Consider the following 18,521-nt stretch of genomic DNA (forward strand, 5'->3'; position numbering starts at 1 on the left):
GCCATCTTTCTACAAATGTTGATAACATGTTTGTGTCTATCTTCGTCAAACTGGTTCTCTGAAGTGAAGATATACCAAACCGAGTCATCAAACTCTCCATCTTTGGTGGGAGACAATAAGGTTGAGACCATATCCAACAACCTTCGGCTCTTTCTTCGGACTTCTCTCTCTAAAAACAATTAAAAGTATACATATTACAAATCACAAAATTATAAATTAAATATTATTCAATATAACCTAACTATCATTTAGTTACCTTATTAAACCATAAATGACGATCAATATTATGCTCGTACTTCACCAGAAAAGACATATCGTACATATAATAAAACATAAATATGATTGAAACTAAAAATTGAATCGTAAAACTAATAGGTTAGAATTATTGATTTAGAGGATCGATTGATTTTTACTCATACATATTTTCAGTCGAAATTCTCAACAACAAAAAAACTGTTCAAACTCAAAAACCTTCTTTATAAATAACTTTACTAATTTAATTAAAAATCTTTTGATACAACTTAAGTGTCAGTTTTCTTAAATTACATTTTTAATAATTTATTTGTAAACTATGTTATGCAGATCACCGATCTTGTTATCTTGTTTGCTTTTGGTTGAAATGAAGCATTGTGATCGTTATGGGTGTGGGATGTGTGTTTTCCATCTTTTGTTTATGAATTGTTTTTGGCCATTTTGGTGGTGGTTGCTTGTGTGGGGTTCCTGTTTTGTTTTATTTATTTGTCTTTTTATTTGTGATTTATTCGATATATACTGTTATTACTTTTGCTACTACGATTTTTTCAATATTTATTTTTCTTTTTTTTAAAGATTAGAGTTATAAATCACAAGTTATTAATCTCTCAGACAAAGTCTACTTGTTTTTTCATATATATATATATATATATATATATATATATATATATATATATATATATATATATATATATATATATATATATATATATATAAAAGAGAGAGAATTATCCAAAAAACCATTTTCTTATATTAAAATGAATCGTGATATCCCTTGTTGCCCCCCTAACTAACTCCTATTTATAGGCTACAGTCTATCATCTTGCAGCTACGACAATTGCTCTACTAATTACTATATGTTTGGAGAAATCAACGTTTCCCGATAGCACCATAATCCAAATCCACACTTTGGACCACACTGGACCAAACATGTTGTTAGCGATGACTGCTTCTAAATGCTTCACGGGTGGCTTTCACTAGAGAAAATGGTCTAATTTTTTTTTATAGTTGTCCAATATTAAATCTAAACATTGAAATGATGTTTAAATATTAATAACTAAGTTTTTATTTGGAAAAAGTTCCAATAAATTCGGTCCAATTCGGTGGAGAACGGTTTTATAATAGTCTCGCATATATAAGTTTAAATTACGGTTAAATATAGACCATAAAACATGGACTTTAACACGGACACTTTGACACTGATAATATCATATTATAAAGAAATTGACATATACTAACCGAGGGTTTTAGTTACATGGATATGTCAGTATACATGTCTTTTAGCTACATATTTATGATAAGCTGTTGTTATAGATCTCTTTAATACCATATTATAAAGAAATTGACATATACTAACCGAGGGTTTTAGTTACATGGATATGTCAGTATACATGTCTTTTAGCTACATATTTATGATAAGCTGTTGTTATAGATCTCTTTAATACCCTGGCACCATTGCCTATGTGATTGTATTTGAACTTCATTCATTTACATTAATTTATATATTATTAAAAGAGTTATAAATATTCTAATTAAAATTAATATCTTTAAATTTCTATTGATAACTTGCTTTAATATATGTTTAATTTTTTTAAATGTACGTGAGATTCATCTAAAAAAATATATAGGGTGTGTTGAAGAAAAAAAATTCTTTTAAAACACTTATCTGAATTGTTTCGCACATATTATATGAGTGTCATACGGATGTCGAACACCGGTTTAAAGAGTGTTGAAATAAAAAATATTATTTTTTAGAAACATTTATTTGACTTTTCCCACACTTGCTTGACTTTTTCAATATGTGTCGAACGAATGTCATATAAATGTCACACAACAAATGATAGGATCATGGAGTTAATTTTAGACAGTTTAAATATTTAAGTTAGAAGTTGAATCTATCTTAGTTGAACTTTTATTGGCTAGTTGGGCTTTTTAACTTTTAGGTCTTTTACTCTATTATCCATTATTAGCTCTCTCAATATATACTCTCATTGAGATATTTGGAAATTAATCAAATCAATTGAATATTGTATTTTATCTTTTTCTATCTTCTAGTTTCTTAGTTTAGAAATTTACTGCATTTTTCATAGTTTGTCGGGGCTCTAGCTTTAGCACTCTAACATGGGGCTTTCATTTCAATCTCATTCTTGTTAAATGGGGCTGAACTTTTGATTTTACGGAGTAGAAGAAGCATATTGGCGGATCCTTTCTATTGAAAAATATTTCAGAGCCATAAATATTATGAAGGATGGGGAGAAGATGAAGGTGACTGTAATGGCAATGGCAAAGAATTGAAGAAGAAATATTATAAAGCTCTCCTTATGATTTATCAATGTGTTGATCCAAATAATTTCGAAAAGGTCAATGATGTAGAATCAGCGAAAGAAGCATGGGAAATCTTGGAGAAATCGTTTGGAGACGTTGAGAAGGTGAAAGAGGTAAGATTACAAACTCACAAAAGAACATATGAGTTTCTTCAGATGGATGAAAGTGAAAGCATAACTGATCTTTTTACTAGGGTTACGAAACTAGTGAATCAAATCAAGATATGTGGAAAAGTGTTGACATCAAGATCAATTGTCGCAAAGATATTGAGGTTATTGTCCCAATATTCGATCATGTGGTAGTAGCAATAGAAGAATCGAAAGACTTGTCAACGTTAAAGAAGGAAGACCTTGCAGGGACGCTTGAATCTCATGAACAAATAATGGTTGAAAGAACTACAAGCAAGTCAAAGAGTGTTGTGGCTTTGCAGGTGCAATCAGCAAGATAAAAGAAAGGCAAATGGAAGTGGTTCGAGAATAAAGGTAGAGGAGGCTACAAAAATTCGACTGGAATAGGAAACCAGCAAGAAGGAAATTCGTCGAATAAAAGAAGACCATCATACCAAAGCAAACACATAGGTGGTGTTGCAAGTAGAGGAAGATGATATGGACGAAAACTTGACAAAAGTCACCTTAAGTGTTTCAATTGTCATAAGTATGGTCACTACTCTAGTGATTGTCCTGAAAAATAAAAGAATCAAGAAATTGATGCAAAGCTGGCAAACAAAGAAGAAGAAGAGATGTTGTTTATGGTAACAACAAGAGATGAATAGAGTCAAAGACTAATGGACTTGGACTCAGGATGCTCATCACACATGATTTGTTGGAAAAGTTATTTTGTCAACATAAAACCCTCGATGAAGAACATGGTCAAATTTGAAAATGAAAATACTCTAGCAGCTGAAGGTATTTATGATGTTTTGATTATGAGGAAAGATGGAAAAAGATAGGTAATTTAGAATGTATTGTATATACTAGGCATGAAAAATAATTTGCTCAGCATATGAAAGATGGTCGAAAAGAATTACAAAGTGTCGATTGAAGACATGATGATGAGAGTTCTTGACTCAAGTGGAAAGTCAATCTTGAATGCTCTCATGTCTCAGAATAGAACCTTTAGGATTTAACTTAATATGATGGAGCACAAGTTCCGTGCAACTGCAGCTAGCAGGGACGAATGGATATGAAACTATAGACTTAGACATCTCTTTAACGCCTCGATTTTATTTAAATTATTTTTCTTAATTTAATTATGTGATAGTTGTGGTTGTGTTGTGTTGATTGATATTTTGATGTGTTGTGTACCCTTGGTGTGAGGTAGTTGTCTTAGAAATTAAGGTGTTGGGAAAGGTGTGATCAAAACTATAGAAATGATAGTGTGGTGAGTAAAATTAATTAACCATATTAGGTATTATTTATTTATTTAATTAATATTATAAGAATAATAATGTAATTATTTAATTTGAGTGAATTATTATTATTATTATTATTATTATTATTAAGAAAATAGTGATAATATAATAATTTAATAAAATAATATGATATATAATTTAAAAAAATAGAAAAGGGGATTTGGGATAGAAACTCAGTAACCTAACTTTTGGGAGAAACGACGAGAAACAAAGAAAAAGAGAAGAAGAGAATATGGCTCAAGGGGAGAATCACCATTGTTGAAGGTCAAGGAAGTTATTGCTAGGAAATCTAAGGTAAGGGCGGGGTTCTGATTATCTAAGGGTTAACGATGGTAGGTAGATTATCCCATGTAGGTTTTGTGTTTTTCTTCTCTATGTTCATGATCCTTGTAATATTTGCCAGTTGTTGAATTGTGTGTATGATGATGTTGTAACTGATGTTAGAATGGTGAATTACTATTGTTAGAATCATAAAATTGATTGAATTGCTTGTTGTAAATGTTGTATGGTTGATGTTGATTCGAGTCAGAGTCGAAACTCAGTTGTGATTGTTTTCGGTGAAAATAAGTTGGGGTTTGAACATTGAAATAGTGTTTTTTTCGTCTTAAAATATAGTACAAATATTTTGTAAGAAAAATGGGGTTTTGGGATGGGTTTCAAGTAATTTTCATTTTGAAAAAGTTAAAGAAAAGTGCTTTTGCGACAGTGTAATCGGTTACCAGAATTGGAGCAACCGATCACACTGCTTACAAATACGTTTCTGGGCAAATTTTGAGAGGTGTGACCGGTTACGGGTTTTTGGATAACCACTTACCTTGTGAAACATAAGCCACACAATGAGGGGTGTAACCGGTTACCAATTCTTTTGGTAACCGTTTACCGTGTGTGTGACAATGTGGGTTGCGCCACTGGTTGTGGTGTAACCGATTACTAGTTTTGGGGTAATCGGTTACATTGGGAGCAATTTCTTAAAAACTTTAAAAAATCATAACTTATGTTTCGAGTGTCTGATTCGAGTGACGTTTGAAGCGTCGGAAAGCTGAGAGTGTGTACTATCATTTAAAATTGGTTTCAGTACCTGAAAATGAATATTTTCTATGTGATGGCATTGATATGAATTGAAATGTTTATGGGGTGGTGTGACATAACCTTAAATGCATTTTTGTTGTTTGTTATGTTATATATTGATGTTGTTGAGTTGTATAACATGTGTTGGATACGTGATGTCCAGTATTGGCGGTGTACATTGACTTTGGAGGTGAGTCATTGTGCATGATGTTGTTGTTGCATGTATTATATGTCACATGCATTCATGTTGTTGGACAAATGGTCAGTTGTTGGTGAGTCTCAAATCCCATTGTATGGATTAAGCCGGAAGCTGATTCCAAAGGTGATGGATTAGTGAGAAGTTATCGGAGGTGATGGTAACAAATTGATGACTTTGATCCTAAGAGGTGAGTATCGAAGTTGTGAACCTGAGTGTTCACGTATTGGTACCACATGCATTGAGTCGAGTTGTTGAGTCTCATTGCATTATACGTTGGTTGCATTTGTTATTGTGTGGATGATTGACGATGTTGTTATTATGTTGGATGGTTGTTATGTTTCTATTATGTTATGAATAACTGCTATAGGGATTTATGTGGAATTGTGTTGTGGAATGGGTGATGTGCATGTGATAATCTGATGCTTACTTATTATCATGCTTTCCTTTATATAATTATGATATCTTACCCATTTTGTTTGAATGTTGCCTCCACATGGGTAACATGCAGATAACCTGCAGTAGGAGCTCAGATGTTAGTGGAAGATGAAGTGTTCCGTTTTATTTTAGTGTCGGCGTTTTCTTTGATTGTATATGATATGTTATGTTAGTGTCGACCAAGTTGTTGAGTCAGTGTGGTGTGACGGTTGAATATTGTCGATGTTGTCTCTTTAACCATTGTTGTTGGTGGTGGTGTGAAACATAAAATGGATGGAAGAAACGATGTAGCTATTGTTGTTGCTTTATAGGTTATTGCTCAGGCTGTGCAGAATCAGCCGAATGCTGATGGGAATGACGAGTTCTGACATTTTGGGAAGTTCTAGAGGAACAAATCGTCTACTTTGTTGGGTAGGTACGATCCTGATGGAGCTTAGACTTGGCTCAGGGAGATTTAGAGGATTTTTAGAGTGATATATTGCTCTGAAGCACAGAAGGTGTGGTTCGGTACGCATATGCTAGCTTAGGAAGTTGGTGACTGGTGGATCAACACTCGTCAGGTGTTGGATGTTGCATCTGAAGTTGTAACTTGGGTTGTGTTCAGTAGGGAATTTATGACAAAGTACTTTCCTGAGGATGTTCGTGGGAAGAAAGAGATTGAGTTTCTGGAGCTGATGCAAGGTAACTTGTTGGTTACCGAGTATGCTTCCAGATTTGTGGAACTTGCTAAGTTATATCCTCATTACAGCGAGGCGACAATTAAGTTCTCAAAGTGTATCAAATTCGAGAATGGTTTGCATCCTGAAATTAAGCAGGAGATTGGATACCAACAAATCAGGAGGTTTCTAGAGTCGGTGAACAACTCTAGAATTTATAAGGATGATAGTAAGGCTCGACCGACTCACTACAAGGGGCTGAGCGAGAGGAGAGGAAAGCAAAATCTGAATTATGGGAAGCCATATAATGCTCCAGCTGATAAAGGTAAACATAGAGATGCTAATGGTAAGAGGCCAAGTGGGGGAGGTGCTCCTACTCCTCTTAAGTGCTATAGGTGCGGTGACTTGGGTCATCATGTCATTGAATGCGAGGGTGATGTGAAGAAGTATTAAAGGTGTGGGAAGTCAGAACAACTGGTGGCTGGTTGCAAAGATAATATGTTGACTTGCTACAATTGTGATGAACCAGGACATATCAACACTCATTGCCCAAAGCCTAAGCAAGCTTTAACTAGAGGAAAGTTGTTCGCTCTGACGGGGACTCAGACTTCCAGTGATGATAGATTGATCAAAGGTATATGCTATATTAATAATACGTCTTTAATTGCTATTATTGATACTGGTGCTACTCATTATTTTATTTTTGTTGACTGTGTGAAAAGGCTAGGCCTTGTTGTGTCTTTTATGAGTGGAGAAATGGTTACCGAAACTCCTGCTAAGGGTTCGGTGACTACTACTTCAGTTTGTTTGAGTTATCCTCTGTTGATCTTTGATAAAGATTTTAGCGTTGATCTTATTTGCTTGCCATTGGAGAATCTTGATGTTATCTTGGGGATGAACTAGTTGGAGTTCAATCATGTTTACTTCAATTGTTATAACAAGTCGGTGCGATTTCTTACTCCCGGTGAAGAGGAAGAAGTTGGTTTCTTGTCTACTAGAGAGTTGAAGGAGCTTTTGGAAGAGGAAGCTCAGGTGTTTGCGCTATTTATGGCGTTATCTACTAAGAGTCTGGCGGTGATTGATGAATTGTAAGTAGTGCAGGATTTTCCAGAGGTGTTTCCGAATGATATTTCAGATGTACCGCTAGAGAGAGAGAGGTGGAATCTTCTATTAATCTTGTCCCTGGTACCAGACCTGTTTCTATGGCACCATACAGGATGTTTGCATCGGAGTTAGCAGAGTTGAAGAAACAATTAGAATATTTGGTAGATAAGAGATTTGTGAGACCAAGTGTGTCGCCTTGGGGAGCTCTAGTGTTGTTAGTAAATAAGCAAGACGGTAGCATGAGGTTGTGTGTGGATTATTGACAATTGAATAAAGTGACGATTAAGAACAAGTATTCACTTCCGAGAATAGATGACTTGATGGATCGGTTAATTGGTGCATGTATGTTTAGCAAAATTGATTTGAGGTCAGGTTACCACCAGATCAGAGTGGAGGATGAATATGTACAGAAGACGGTGTTTAGAACTCGGTATGGACGCTATGAGTATTTGGTGATGTCGTTTGGTGTTTCTAATGCACTTGGAGTATTTATGGAGTACATGAATCGTATCTTTCATACTTACTTGGATCATTTTATTGTGGTATTTATTGATGACATTCTAATCTATTATAAATCAGAAGAAGAACATGTTGAGCGTTTGCGAGTTGTATTGCAAGTGTTGAAGGAGAAGAGGTTTATGCTAAGTTGTTGAAGTGTGAATTCTAGTTGAAAGAGGTTATCTTTCTTGGTCATGTTATTTCAGGTGGTGGTATTGATGTGGATCCATCTAAGGTAGATGAAGTTCTACAATGGGAGGCTCTGGAGTTGGTGACAGAGATTAGAAGCTTTTTGGGCTTGGCTGGTTATTACCGTGTGTTTATTAAAGAATTTTCCAAGTTGGCACTTCCGTTAATTCAGTTGAACTGTAAAGGTAAGCTGTTTGTTTGGGACGTTCCTTATGAGAACAGTTTCATAGAGTTGAAGAAAATGTTGACTAAAACTCTAGTTTTGATTTTACCTGGACTGAATGGACCGTTTGTGGTGTATTACGATGTGTCGTTGATGGGTTTAGGCAGTGTGCTAACGCAAAATGGCAAGGTTATGGCTTATTCTTCACGAAAGTTGAGGATTCATGAGAGAAACTATCCTACTCATGATTTAGAGTTGACTGCGGTGGTGTTCGTGTTGAAAATTTGGAGGCATTATCTTTATGATTCCAGATTTGAAGTGTTTAGCAATCATTAGAGTTTGAAATACTTGTTTGATCAGAAGGAATTGAATATGAGATAGCTCATATGGTTGGAATTCCTAAAGGATTATGACTTTGGCTTGAGTTATCATCCTGGTAAGGTGAATGTTGTGGCTGATGCTTTAAGTTGGAAGTCTTTGCATATGTCTGCTATGATGGTTATAGAATTGGAAATGATTGAACAATTCAGAGACACGAGTTTGGTATGCGAGCTGACACCACAAAGTGTGATGTTGGGTATGCTGAAGATCAACAATGATTTTCTTAATAACATTAAAGAGAGTCAAACATTGGATGTGAAGTTGGTGGACTTGATGGTTGGAAGTAATCAGACTGAAAGTAATGATTTCAAAGTGGACGAACAAGGTGTGTTAAGGTTTAGAAACATAATTTGAATTCTTAACGAAGATGAGTTAAAAAAGATGATTTTAGAAGAAAGTCATCAGAGAAGCTTGAGTATTCATCTAGGACCTACTAAGATGTATCGGGATCTGAAGTAGATCTTTTGTTGGTGTAGATTTAAGAGAGATGTGGCTCAATTTGTTTATCCATGTCTAGCTTGTCACAAGTCAAAGTTTGAACATCAGAAGCTTGCAGGATTGATGCAATCATTGGATATTCCATAATGGAAATGGGATAGCATTTTTATGGATTTTGTGACGGGGTTGCCGAATACTCCGAGAGGGCATGATGTCATTTGGGTAATTGTTGATAGACTAACAAAGTCGGCCTATTTTGTTCCGATTAACATCAGTTTTTCTATGCAGAAGTCGACAAATATATATATATCCATGTGATTATGAAGTTGCATGGAGTTCTGTTGAGTATTGTGTCGGATAGAGATCTGAGGTTCACTTCCAGATTTTGGGAGAGTTTGCAGGAAGCTTTGGGTTCGAACCAGAGGTTAAGTTCATCTTATCATCCACAGACCGATGGTCAGACATAGAGGATCATTAAGTCATTAGAGGACTTGTTGAGAGCCTGTGTTCTTGAGCAATGAGGTGCTTAGGATGGCCATTTGTAGTTGATTGAGTTCACGTATAATAACTGTTTCCATTCTAGTATTGGAATGACACCTTTTGAAGCCTTGTATGGTCGAAGGTACATGACACCTTTGTGTTAGCATGAATCTGGTGAGAGTGTAGTGCTTGGACCTGAGATTGTCCAACATAATACTGAGAAGGTGAAGTTGATTTGAGAGAAAATGAAAGCTTCGCAGAGTAGGCAGAAAAATTACCATGATAAGAGGAGAAAGGATCTTGAGTTTCAAGAGGGAGATCATGTATTTTTGAGAGTCACTCTGGTGACCGGTGTAGGACGTGCTTTGAAGTCGAGGAAGCTTACTCCTCAATTTATTGGTCTATATCATATATCCGGGCGAGTTGGACCTATTACTTATAGAGTGGCGTTGCCACCGAATTTGTCAAATATACATGATATGTTCCATGTTTCACAACTTCGAAAGTATGTTCTGGATCCGTCGCATGTGATTCCGATGGACGATGTTCAGGTGAGGGATAACCTTACAATTGGGCCTCTGCCTATAAGGATTGATGATCAAGAACTGAAACAGTTGAGAGACAAAGAGATTGCTCTTGTGAAGGAAGTGTGGGGAGACGTTGTCGGAGGAAGTATGACTTAGGAGTTGGAATGTAGAATGGGAGAGTCATATCTAGAGTTGTTCGCATCAGGTGATTTTTTAAGACCGAAATTTTCTAAGGAGGGGAGAGTTATAACACCCTGATTTTATGTAAATTATTTTTCGTAATTTAATAATGTGATAGTTGTTGATGTGTTGTGTTTATTGGTGTTTTGATGTGTTGTGTTGTGTTTATTGGTGTTTTGATGCGTTGGGGAAGGTGTGAGTAAAAGTATAGAAAAGGTGGTGTTGTGAGTAAAAACTAATTAATCATATTAGTTATTATTTATTTAATTAATTAATATTTGTGATACCCCAAAATTTGCCTGTTAATTTTTATGATAAATTGATTCATGCATGACATTCATTTCACATTTGCATTCATTCATTAGCATACATTCTCATATAAATTATAAATTTTAATTTATTTATTATGTGATACAGATATAAAAAATAATAATAATTTTGATTATCTGTATGATATAAATAAATTATATATATATATAAATAAAATAGTTTTAATTTAATGATAAATAAAAATAGATTTGAATTTTAATTGTATAATTAAAATTTTAAATTAATTTTATTTGTTAAAGTTCATTAAATTATAATAACTATTTTTTATAATTTAGTGAGTCATGTTCCATTTATTCATTATTTATAAATAGTATTTATTTAGTAATTCACGTTTTACTTAATAAAATTTATTTATAAGAGTAACATTTTTTAAAAGCCCATAAATTATAAAATAATTTTGGTTGATATAAGTAAGAATAATTTTGATTTTTTTAAATGATGAAAGTAAAAATAGAAATAGTGAAATTCTGGTGTAGTCAGAATTCAGATGTTCTACTCCAAGTCATGACATCTGATCTAACATTGTAACTAATACAGCAAGATAGTTATTAATCACTGTACTGATATGCACACGTTCACAGATGTCACGACATCTCATTCTATGTCACCCTAGAATGTATGAACACCTGGTGCTGTGCATCAGGAATACGGATTCCACAGAAATCAATCCTAACATTCACTTCTGTTGTTTTCTTCCACAGTTATCAGCCTGATGTCTTACTGTTGATCAGCAGTTACATTGTTCCAGTGTGTTTGTATTTTACTTGTATTTCCTGAATTAAAGGTTGAACACGTTAATCTAATTTTCACTTATTAGATTGCTAACAACTAGGCCACTTGTTAGGTTCATTAATTGTAGGTTAGTAGATGGTTTCCTGGTTTTTCTCTAAGCTGTTGAATCCCTGAAGAATAGCCTGAGAAAAATACTGACCCAGAAAAACCAATCATCCTACACTTTAGCTCCTGCTGTTGGGAATGAATGTCACAACATTCAGTCCGACATCCAGAACATATGCTGATTCTGTTATGTTCCTGGAACTGTACTGTGCTAAGTTTGCAGTACTGTAAAAGACTAACTAGTCTCTACTTCAGTATCAACCTTCAGTATCAACTGTCAAAACATCCAATTTGACAGTTTCACATTGATCCTTCAGCCAGGTCTGTTATCCTTGAAAAGAACAAACTTAAATAAATACTGAACTGAAATTAACCTGCTTATCATTCAGTATCTACTGTCCATGATGAATGTTACAACATTCTGATTGACATTCAAACAGAAGGCTATATGCCAGGTCTGTTATCATCTTGATAAGCTGACTGGAATACCTACTGAGTTATGACAGTAATAAAAACACATGCAGAAGGAAAACAAACACAGGAAATTGTTAACCCAGTTCAGTCCAACATGACCTACATCTGGGGGCTACCAAGCCAGGAAGAAGATCCACTATTAGTAGTATCAATTCAGAGTTAAACTCACCCGTTTACAACTCCTCACTTAATCCCTACCCAATGCAATCTATACCTAGGAACTCCTAGATAGAAACCTCCAGTTTCCATTCCTATCACTACAAATACAATGTAATGTTAACACACCTTGAACTTGCTTCACAGCTTCATTCAAGAACAAAATCACTCTTGCCTACAGGCTTTGAGTTACAAACCTCTCAGCTTTTACCACTGAGAAACATATGGTAACCTTCCCACAGATTGGGAGGTTTACCTCACACACACCCCTAAATTTTCATTCTAAGAGGCTTACAAAAACTAGGTTACAATCAGCTATTTATAACCTAATCACCCAACTGGATTTGGGCCTTCAGAAATCGCAGCAGACTTGTTCTTTGCTGTTACAACTTCAGCAGAAAAATTCTGCTACAAACAAGGTCTTCAATCCTAGAATCTCTCCATATATATCTCCATATTTTGAGCCTATATATCTTCTGATTGAGTCTTCAAGACCTCCACAAGGGAGTTAGGATATTCACCAGATATCCTTGCTGATCCCAGAATATATACTGAATTAATTAATTCAGTTTTCTACACATGTGCGATGTCACAGACCTGATGTCGTGACATCGTACATGACATGTTGGTCCAGATGTTGAATTTCTTCAACCCAACATATTAAAACAACATAGATGATTACATTATTTGTTTTCTAAAATTAATGCCAATCCTAAGGAATCAACAATCTCCCCCTTTGGCAAATTTTAGCTAAAACAAATAAACAGTACACTGGACAAAACATTCCAATCTGGGAATGCTCTTCATCTCCGTCATTGGCTCCACCACCACAAACACCAAAGTTGGTGTACATGGGGAAGAAGAGGGACACGACTCAGTTGTACCAGAACCCTTCCCCTCAACCGGAGAGCTTCCAGACGAATATGTAATGCTGAGTACATAGACAATGTAACTCAGATCACAAGGCACAACTGTCTTCTTAACTCAGATCACAAGACACAAGTGGTAACCCCAGTTGGTGGATTTTGTGCCTGATGCCAACTTCTGTTTGCTGCCACATCCACAGTTGGCTTGCTTCTGGTACATTCTCAACCCCAGGATTATATTAATTATATTTCTCTCCCCCTTTTTAGCTAAACATTTGTAAAGGCACCCTTCACAAAACCAGATCCAGGCGCAGCTTGCCCAAACCTTAACATACCCCATGAATCTGATAATGGAGTGTTTTTCTTGTGAGAGGAAGAGGGCTAGTGCATCCTTTAAATAGTCCAGCCCGTGCCTTGGAATTTCAGGAAGAAATAAATGCTTGGTCAAGATGCATTTATTTTTGCTGAGAAACAGTCAGAGAATCACCAACAAAATCTCAGATTATCTTTGAATACCTTTTATAGCTCTTGACTGTTTCTTTTCCAAAACAGCCGTTCCAGTGCATGGAGACTATTCCATATATGCAGTCAGACACGTTGCACGCGATGTCTCAACATTTCCTGCATTCTGCTAGTATTCAACATTTTCCAAGGTTCCTGTCATACCTCTAGAAGAGACTTGACATCTGGCACTGATACAGTCAAATTCCCACACTTCAGCAGATGGTTACTCCCCCTGTTCCACACAGCTGTAGCCATCTGGCTTATTCTGATTTACCAGAATTTGACACATCACCTTCATAATTCCTACTGACTTTAAGTTTTAGAAGGAATTAGCAGCATTGTCCAGGGCAATGTCATGACATTCGGTCAGACATTCTTCAGCTTACTCAGCCTTGACACATCATCCTGATAACTGGCAAGGTGCCATACCTGGTTATATGAGTACACATAGACCACAAGCTTGATGATTACTTGCAGCTTCAAGGACAGAACTCCCCCAGTCATGGATGCCCTACTCTCCTCTTGAAGCTTGGAGATCACTCATGAGCATATCCAACACCCCAAAGTTGGAACTTCACATACTTCCTGATTCAAAGAGAATCCAGACCACTTGATGAATGGAAAACATAAGACGCATCTTCATGTCTTCAAGAGCACACCCTCTGTTCAACCCTCTTAGCTGAACACATTCACACTCTGTGTCAATCTCTCTTCTAATCAGAACAGAAGACCACTTCACAAGATGTTCCAACATCAGCTGGGACATCCTTCACAACGAGGAGCACCATCTGATAGTCTTCATATATCACTGAGTCATCAGCTTGATTAAGATGACCCCAGACCTAACTTGGGACATATACATTTTCATCCCATTACAAGAGATAATCTTCCATAGATGGCTCAGAACTCCTACCACAAGCTCCAAGGGATGAATAGAAAGCACCTCCTTTAGTCTTCAACTTACTACTTTTCTACTCAAGAGTAATTTGTCTCAGACTTTCCTCAAGAATAATCAGCTGCCATATGTTGATTATCTTGATTCTTCGAACTCACTTCTGAGGTAACCCAATTGCCACTGGTTGATTACCTCCTTCATGAATCCTCATATGAAAAGGTCAAAAGCTGCTTTTTGACCTCCCCAAGTTTATCAGACTTCTCCCAAAGATATTCTGACCTTCCAAGTGAGACTAGAACTTCAAGCTTTTTGAAGTATCCAATCTACAACCCTGTAGACCTTTCTATCTCAAGTTGATGTGCCACCTCACCAACTAAGAATCTGATGTTGAACCAAATGTCACAACATTGTGTTTTGACATCTAGCTGTTGAATTCAGCTCCTTCTTCTGCCACTTGAAGGAACTTCCTCCCTTCACAGAACTGAGTTCAATGTTCTCATAGACTTGATTGTGGAACCAAGTTGGAGTAAACAACCTCCATCCTGCAGGTTTGCAGTTAAGTCATCCAAGCTCACTCCTTGATGAATCCCTGCTTCTTCTCCAAAGACATCAGACACTCTGATGTATGAGTCTTCAGAAGGACCAGTGAGAACCTAACCCTTCAGCTCTACCAAGGAATCCATATCCTAAGGCAAGGCTGTTTCCATGATGTCAAGACTGCTGCCACTTGATCTTGACTCCACAGTGTGCATAAGCTAATGCACTTCCTTACCTAGATCAGAAATAAACTGATCCAAGTAACCACCATCAAGACTATGATGTCTTCTTCTTCTTGTACATACCAAGGCTGAACATGTTTCTTGCCAGGAAACCTTTTCAGAGATCATATGCTTTTGCTGCCACCAAAGAGATAGATCATAAGCCAATGTACTATCCTTCCTGTGATTCTGCACAGGGTCTTGAAGAAGTGATGTTCCAACATCTTTAATAACATCAGTTATCTTGAGCTCCAAGGATAATCAATTAAACACTTGTACTTGGCACAAGTAGACATTGATCTTAAATCCTTTCCCAATTATCCTTTCAGATACTTCCACCATAAGACTACTTTGAAAGTACTCTTCTTGTGTCAACATCTTCTGCTTGCAAGCACCTAGACAATTTTGATAGTCTTCCCAGATTAAATTCACCCTTAGGAATGAGAGATATGAATTCTTCCTTGCAAATTGTGTCACACAACTACCAGAACCCATGTGACACAGGTCAACAGCCAACCAGATCCTAGGCTGACCAAATGTGAGGAGGTTAACCAAAACTCCCCCTCAAATTAACAATCATGGAAACTTCACACCACTATCCATGCATTGTACAGACATACTCCGTCCCTACCTACGCATACTTCTACCACACCAATCAGACTTTAGCTGACCATAAGTACTGGAGGAACACCAGTCAATAACAGATATGCATTGCCAGATCATACTTCATCAACCAACCCATGAATCTTCATATTCTCACTCCTTGAAAGAACTGCCACTTCTGATCGTGGTGCTTGAATAACAAGATTCATGGTCCCAATCCTCTGAGTTGAAGCAGCAGTCAGGTTACCTCATTGTTGACTGCTAACATCCAGAGGACTTGTCTTCCAACACTCCATAGTACTCCAGAGAACAGCCCTCCATCCCTGATCAATCTACAGGAGTAGGACAAGCAGCAGGAAATTGCTCAATGTCACATCTCACCCAGCTCCACTTCTAGAGACCAGACCTCTACATGTGACCTTCTTGAGCATACACACAGTTGACCCTACCCTTGTCGACTTAGCCCACACAGGTGTCTCCTCTTCTCGGTCAGGAGTAGGTTCCAAACAAGAGTATCCCTTTGTTTGACACCTAAAAACATCTGTTCTTCAACCAGCAGCTGCATACTTGTTGAACAATATGTTCTAACATCACATAGAACATTGGTTCCACCTCCTTGGAACACACCCTCCTTGAAAGACTTCAAGGTCTTCATATACACTACCCAAGAGTGTAAAAGAATCAGTGATCAGGTGATTCTTACCATCCTGACGTGAGGACATCATGATGAGTGGACTTGAGGGGACTCAAGGAGCTTTGACATCTTCAGAGGTTCTGATGAACTCTTGAACACAGCAGCCTTTCATCCACATGAGGGGAAACTACATCAGAGTTTGAGTTTTGCCAGGTATTATGCAGCGGAAATCATAATACAACTCAACCTAGGAGCACACTTTTCACCAGATCAGCCCCAAAGACCATACCAAGTTTGAATGTGATTCAATACTGGCACAGCTGTCCCACACACAGGCCAATTGCCAACCTCCAGATACAGGTACACATTATTCCTGTCATGACCAGTCCACCCACCTACTTCAAGGGACCATTCAGGGAAATTACAGAACCTTCCACTGGTTCCAACATAACTTCTTGCAAGATACCAGAAAGTATCACCCATGGATCTCATCCAGAAGCAGAACAGGATGCCTGCTCTGATACCATTTGAAATTCTGGTGTAGTCAGAATTCAGATGTTCTACTCCAAGTCATGACATCTGATCTAACATTGTAACTAATACAGCAAGATAGTTATTAATCACTGTACTGATATGCACACGTTCACAGATGTCACGACATCTCATTCTATGTCACCCTAGAATGTATGAACACCTGGTGCTGTGCATCAGGAATACGGATTCCACAGAAATCAATCCTAACATTCACTTCTGTTGTTTTCTTCCACAGTTATCAGCCTGATGTCTTACTGTTGATCAGCAGTTACATTGTTCCAGTGTGTTTGTATTTTACTTGTATTTCCTGAATTAAAGGTTGAACACGTTAATCTAATTTTCACTTATTAGATTGCTAACAACTAGGCCACTTGTTAGGTTCATTAATTGTAGGTTAGTAGATGGTTTCCTGGTTTTTCTCTAAGCTGTTGAATCCCTGAAGAATAGCCTGAGAAAAATACTGACCCAGAAAAACCAATCATCCTACACTTTAGCTCCTGCTGTTGGGAATGAATGTCACAACATTCAGTCCGACATCCAGAACATATGCTGATTCTGTTATGTTCCTGGAACTGTACTGTGCTAAGTTTGCAGTACTGTAAAAGACTAACTAGTCTCTACTTCAGTATCAACCTTCAGTATCAACTGTCAAAACATCCAATTTGACAGTTTCACATTGATCCTTCAGCCAGGTCTGTTATCCTTGAAAAGAACAAACTTAAATAAATACTGAACTGAAATTAACCTGCTTATCATTCAGTATCTACTGTCCATGATGAATGTTACAACATTCTGATTGACATTCAAACAGAAGGCTATATGCCAGGTCTGTTATCATCTTGATAAGCTGACTGGAATACCTACTGAGTTATGACAGTAATAAAAACACATGCAGAAGGAAAACAAACACAGGAAATTGTTAACCCAGTTCAGTCCAACATGACCTACATCTGGGGGCTACCAAGCCAGGAAGAAGATCCACTATTAGTAGTATCAATTCAGAGTTAAACTCACCCGTTTACAACTCCTCACTTAATCCCTACCCAATGCAATCTATACCTAGGAACTCCTAGATAGAAACCTCCAGTTTCCATTCCTATCACTACAAATACAATGTAATGTTAACACACCTTGAACTTGCTTCACAGCTTCATTCAAGAACAAAATCACTCTTGCCTACAGGCTTTGAGTTACAAACCTCTCAGCTTTTACCACTGAGAAACATATGGTAACCTTCCCACAGATTGGGAGGTTTACCTCACACACACCCCTAAATTTTCATTCTAAGAGGCTTACAAAAACTAGGTTACAATCAGCTATTTATAACCTAATCACGCAACTGGATTTGGGCCTTTAGAAATCGCAGCAGACTTGTTCTTTGCTGTTACAACTTCAGCAGCAAAATTCTGCTACAAACAAGGTCTTCAATCCTAGAATCTCTCCATATATATCTCCATATTTTGAGCCTATATATCTTCTAATTGAGTCTTCAAGACCTCCACAAGGGAGTTAGGATATTCACCAGATATCCTTGCTGATCCAAGAATATATACTGAATTAATTAATTCAGTTTTCTACACATGTGCGATGTCACAGACCTGATGTCGTGACATCGTACATGACA

General features: G+C 36.8%; 1 protein-coding gene across 1 annotated transcript; it reads left to right on the forward strand.

Moving 5' to 3' along the window:
- The first annotated feature begins 6,304 nt into the window (after window positions 1-6,304).
- On the forward strand, window positions 6,305-10,282 carry LOC127094226 (uncharacterized). Its single transcript, XM_051033085.1, has 7 exons — window positions 6,305-6,779; window positions 6,876-7,147; window positions 7,289-7,434; window positions 7,539-7,636; window positions 8,155-8,618; window positions 8,706-9,006; window positions 9,957-10,282. The coding sequence occupies exons 1-7, from the start codon at window positions 6,305-6,307 to the stop codon at window positions 10,280-10,282; spliced, it is 2,082 nt and encodes a 693-aa protein (XP_050889042.1).
- Window positions 10,283-18,521: the final 8,239 nt, after the last annotated feature.

The sequence above is a fragment of the Lathyrus oleraceus genome, chromosome 6, assembly GCF_024323335.1.
Source record: "Lathyrus oleraceus cultivar Zhongwan6 chromosome 6, CAAS_Psat_ZW6_1.0, whole genome shotgun sequence".
Classification (NCBI taxonomy): domain Eukaryota; kingdom Viridiplantae; phylum Streptophyta; class Magnoliopsida; order Fabales; family Fabaceae; genus Lathyrus; species Lathyrus oleraceus.